This window comes from Bombyx mori, chromosome 24 (assembly GCF_030269925.1).
Source record: "Bombyx mori chromosome 24, ASM3026992v2".
NCBI lineage: Eukaryota > Metazoa > Arthropoda > Insecta > Lepidoptera > Bombycidae > Bombyx > Bombyx mori.
Genome location: NC_085130.1, coordinates 12,525,915 through 12,531,540, shown reverse-complemented (window position 1 = coordinate 12,531,540; position 5,626 = coordinate 12,525,915). Strand labels below are relative to the sequence as shown.

The 5,626-nt window shown below is 36.4% G+C and overlaps 1 protein-coding gene across 1 annotated transcript; it reads right to left on the bottom strand.

The window, feature by feature from the left end:
* Window positions 1-920: 920 nt before the first annotated feature.
* Window positions 921-4,566, bottom strand: LOC119630980 (uncharacterized). The gene is made up of 2 exons (XM_038021496.2): window positions 3,994-4,566; window positions 921-3,426 (listed from the first exon to the last, which is right to left on the bottom strand). Exon 2 carries the CDS (start codon window positions 3,420-3,422, stop codon window positions 1,809-1,811), a length of 1,614 nt encoding a protein of 537 aa, XP_037877424.2. The 5' UTR covers window positions 3,423-3,426; window positions 3,994-4,566; the 3' UTR covers window positions 921-1,808.
* Between the last annotated feature and the right edge of the window lie 1,060 nt (window positions 4,567-5,626).

The window sequence follows — 5,626 nt, the reverse complement described above, 5'->3', positions numbered from 1 at the left end:
TTTCATTCGCGAAGCAGTTGCTCTTGAGTTGTTATGTCTCTTTTGGAGGCGCTCGGGCAGCTGTTCCGCAAATCCCACCCCTCCTGGCTGAGCCTTTTGCTCGCTCACCTGTCCTGGTGAAACTGGAAAGGCCTCCGGGCCACCAGTAATCTTTCAATCATATAAAAAAAAACTCGCCCGCTGAAGCTACTGTAACCCCATGAGGTTACTAGAATAGGCAGATAAAAAAAAGAAGAGCTTTCATCATCGTCATCATCATCAACAGCTCACAGTCGTCCACTGCTGGACATAGGCCTCTCCCAATCCACACCACTGAGCCCAGTCTGCGGCTCTCCTCATCCACTTCTTCACACTTCATCACACTTCGAGAGGAGACCGCGCAGCGGAAGACGTAACGTGGGACGTCCCCTGGCTAGGTGGTGCGATGACCTCCGCAGGGTGGCCGGCAAGAAGTGGACGAGAAGAACTTTCTTTATAAGCAATTCGTAAATCTTCTAGAACCTTTCCTAGGTGCTCCGGTTGTAACAAGAGCATCCTAATTGTCATCAGAAACTCGTCAACATTAGCAAGAGGAATCTAGAACACTCTCGAAAGTTCTAATCGGGAATGTTCTGAAAATTTCTTGGCATAATCGGAAAGGAATGTAAAATCATAACACATTTCATTAGAAAATTGGTACCTGAGATTCGAACCCCAGTGCATCGCTCAAGACGAATGCACCGGACGTCTTATCCTTTAGGCCACGATGACGACAATGCTAACACTAGTCCGCTAGGAAGAGCAGTACATCACTGAATCTACCACCGGATAGGAATCAAGACCCGTAGAGAAGAACCGGCCAGCAATCTCAATGCACTGTGTCTGTGAGTTGGGTCATACACAAAACAAGGTAAAATTTTTGGAAAAAAAAACATCGTTCGTATTTTTACAAAATCAGTTTCATTTATTAGTTATTAATCATAGTATCTAAATTATAATATAAAACGAGATCGTTTTTCAGGTTTTGCTGAAATAGAGGGTTTTTAATTTTTTTCTTGACCACAGAAGGGACAGACTCGTACAGAAAAGAATCAAAATTGAAAAAATATACTTATGTCTAAACAGTAGTTTATTAATATTAAAATAAAAAACACTTTAAAATTTTTCTTCATCGCTATAATCAAAAAGCGACTGACACTTAACTTTTTTTGGGAATGGAATTGAGTCCTCCGTGTCGCTGGTATCAAAGAATGTATGGAATCTGGATTTTTTGGGGGTTGCTGAGTCATCTGAGTCAGTATATACTATATTTTGCTTCCGTGGGGTTAGTGGTTGACGGACTATTCTCGTTGTTAATTCAGGAGACGGTGTGTTTAAAAACGATTCGAGCGGAGATGGTGTTCTTGGTCCAGTGACGGTTGACGCTGATGCAGTATCAATAGAAGATACTGGTCTGGGGGTACCCGTCCTTGATAAAATAGATGATGATATCGTAGGCGAAGATTCTTTTGTATCTCGTGAAATATATTCAATCTGAATTTGCCCAATTTCAAAATGTGTACACCTAATGTGAGGTGCACACAATAAGCAACTTAGTCGCCTGCAGTGAATAATGTTAGGAGATTTTGAGCTCCATGTGATCTGGTGAATTTTTAAGGTCCCTTTGAAGGGGCGTACTTTGTTAGCATCGGCAATTTTTTGTATATCAGATACATCATTATTAATACGAATAATGTCAATGCCTTTACAGGTGACTTTTACGCAATCAACAAAACTGTCAATACCTGATATGTCTTGGCCATTTGCAACAGCCTTGTCACATGTGCGTTTTACACAGCCACGCCATCAGGAGCACCTTTGCCATGTCCAGCCTCACTGAAATGCCACACAATAGTTTCTACATTTGAAATTTTGCTCACATAGTTTGCTAACATATGGAACATTGTTTTATTACGATATTGAGTAGCGGGTCCATCACTTAATATATGCAGCTCTGTCAAATCTGGTGTAATCAATTTAATTTTTTCAATTACGGGTTTCAAGTGGGCGCAAATGAGTACAGGATCGTGTCGTAAGTTCTCCGAGACAGTGCAAATGGATGTTGTTTTTATAAGGTTTGTTGGTGGCTGAGAATCAACAGAATAATAAACGCAAGTGTGTAACGAGAGTTGTGATTTGGATCCACCAAAGTGGGCTGACTGAACTTCTGATCCATATTTGCAGGAATAATTTTCTGAAAAATCAATATGCAGTAAACTTTGTGATGGCGATAAGTTTTGTTTAATATATCGAATAGCCTTGTATTGGTTCATTATATTTGCAAGATGTTGCATAAATGTCGACAAACTTATATTAAATTTATTAACAAGTAATTGATGAGAAGTTCTGACGCATTCTTTGAGTGTTTTTTGACATAATTTTTCATTGCCTTTAATTATTTGGGGCACTTTCTTAGTGACCCATCTTTGGTAAAGAATCGTGTCATTCCCATTGATGACCGTATAGTCCAAAGTTTTTTCAAAACATAGGGTACATGTTCGTTCAAGACAAGAAACCCTCAGAATGTTATCACAGCAAAGCGACCTGGCAACATCAGTGGCGTTAGAAAATGATATTATCTTAGCTTGATGTAGAGCGCTAGCAATGTAATCGTTATTGGCATGTTGACGACACAAACAGGTATTTCTAGAAGTTGTTTTAGGAAATATCACCCAAAAAGGACGATGTCTACGAAATGTCTCATATGATATGTTTAAACCCGTCTTATTGTTAAATATCTTGTGTAGATTGAGAATTGTGTCATTCAACAGACGTATTTGCTTTTTTACTTTACGTCGTGTGATAGTCTCTTTTTTGCCTGCTGTGAGTCTGCTATGCTCATCGTCAATAAAAAAGTCATGTATTTTTCGTTTGACTAGTACAGTGTTACCTCGTTTCTGTCCTTTTTTAATTCTGTGTAGACGCATTCTGTATTTAGCTAGCTTTCGTTCTAAAACAATTAATCTATTTATTAAATATTCATTTTTAGCCTTCAATCTTCGTTTATTCCGTGCACCTACTGCTTTTCCTGACCGAATTCGTGAAAAAGATGATTGTTGTGGTGAAGATGATGGTTGTGGACTTGAAGGGGGTGTATTTTCGTGTAACATTTGCTCAGTCGTTCTTTTTATTTTCTCTTTCTCACGTCTAAGTTTTGCTTTCTCTCGCCACATTTTCCGTAATTGTCGCTGGTCTCGGGGTTTCAAGTCTTTAATGGTCTTAATCAGCCCCTCTTCTTTTTTACGATGATACCTTTCTCGGTCCTTTTTGCGTCTTTCTTCAAGAGCAACAGAATCTAACTTTGATCTAGCTCTGCGCATACTTAGTTTTTTTTGCTCACGCCTACGTTTTTTCTTTTGTTCTTCACTCAGTTGTAACCTAGATCTACTTGAACGTGGCATCATGTAGCTGGAACAAATTAAACTATATTTACTTCTACCTACCATACCATGCAATAGATACAAATAAGCCAAACCCTTTTAGTTTATACGCAAGAAGCGTGTCTTGGAGCAGAGGTCTAGCAGGGGATATAAATCAGCTACCGATGATACACAATGCACATTGTTCACGTTTACAAACAAGCTGCTGAATCAGTTGGAAAACTTAAGAACGATTTTCTGTGGACACTTTCTTTCGTGTAGGCATTGGCCAAAATACAAGACAACCTCTTTTAAAATTCATGTTATGTAGATTTAATAGCATGCACGACCAAAGGAGTCAACGTCATCTAGTTAAGAGATAAGTAAGACAGTGTTTTAGTTATGAAATCAATAATGTGATATTTTCTGCAGACATTGTCTTTCGCGTGGACATTCAAGTCCACATAAAAGGGGTCCACAGAAAGGACATTCAATAAAAAAATCACAATGCTCTTTTAGTTTTTAAGGTTAGAAAATAAGACAAAAACATTTCCGAAATTACTCCATGAACCGCCATACGGCTACGTGATAATTGTTGAAATCAATAATTACTTACCGAAATATATCAGGAACAGAAAAGTTCTACCGATCTTTTACGAAATCACCACTGAATTTATAAAAAATATTCCGAACGATCGCCAACGCTCAGTAGCTGTATCCAAAATGGCCAGTGCTAGCTTTATAATGTGGCCAGTATAAAAAAAATGTGGTGAGTAGTACTTTTAGTAGATATTGATTTTTTTGGCGAAATTTTAAGTCCACAGAAGTGATGCGGTTGCGTGTAACTAAATGTTTATTTAAAATTTTATTATAAATTAATCTATTTATAATAATTATATGCATATTTTTAAATATTTGACATATATACTAAAGATATATTTGCATTTTATTATACGATAACTCTCACCAAACAACAATAAATGATATCGAAATGTAGCAACTGCCTTTGCGAACAGTCCACAGAAAGGGATAATAGGAAACTAAAAAATAAGTTACAAAGGTAATTTAATAATTTTTTGCTTGATTATCATTTGTATTTAAAATGGTAACTGTAATTCATGTCCCGATATAATTTAATTTGAATAAAATCCATTCTTTTTAAACAACATACACCCTGAACTTATGTATGTGTATGACCCAGTTATTTTTACGACCAACCGCAATGTCGCATTCGACGAGAACGATGACCGGTTCTTGAGGTACCTAAACGCACCGACACACAGTGGGTCGATACTATCATTTTAGTGACTTAGGGACCAACTTTGTTTTTTAACATTTTTCTTTACGTAGATAGATAGAGCTCGTTAATCTCAATAATAAGTGTTTTGGGCAAAAATTACAAAAACTTTATAGTTTGGTCAGAAAAATGTGTTTTGTGAAATGTGTGAAATTTTTTTTGTATGGAGCGGGTCACATTAAATTAAATTCCTGCTAAGTACCGTGAGGTCCCGCTTTGAAACTTGATTTTACTGACACCTTGTCTAGTCTACTATCATTTGATGCTATGAACATGTGCATAAAGTTGCAACTCTGCCAAATAAATGGATCGAAAAAAATAAATAAATACATAGAATAAAAACCTTTATTTTTATTTTCGTAAGTGCTTTTAAGTTAAATTTGATATGGATTAGTAAGTAAAAGCACGTAATAATACCCATAATTACATAATACCTAACAAAAATACATTTAGTAGGTCTCTAATTAATCAATCTCTGTAATTATTAGGATAATTAACATTAGTTAATGAGGATATTTAGTTAAGCAGCCATTACTGGGTAGTAGAAAATATAGTAAACATTTGTTTCTCTCTGGAAGCATAAAGTGACCATGTTTATTATATACTAACTAGTGTTCGTTTATTCGTACTACTACTAACATCTCGTGATTGTCGTCGTGATCTTCCTTTTTCCGTTATAATGGATAATTTTGTTAACAATTTAGGATTATTTATGATTTTAAGAGAGCAACTACAGTCGCTGTCTGATAATAAAAAACTCTTTCAATTCCTATAATATCAAATAAATGTGACCGAAGAGAAAAGTGTTGAGCCCCAAAAATTCTGTACGCATTTTTGTTCAAATATAAGTGCAATACATATATGGAAACGAAGTAGTCGCATGTTAGCACAGCTTATAAGTAACAAAAAAGTGATTGGTTAGAATGTGCAATAAACTGGCCCGAAGGCATGA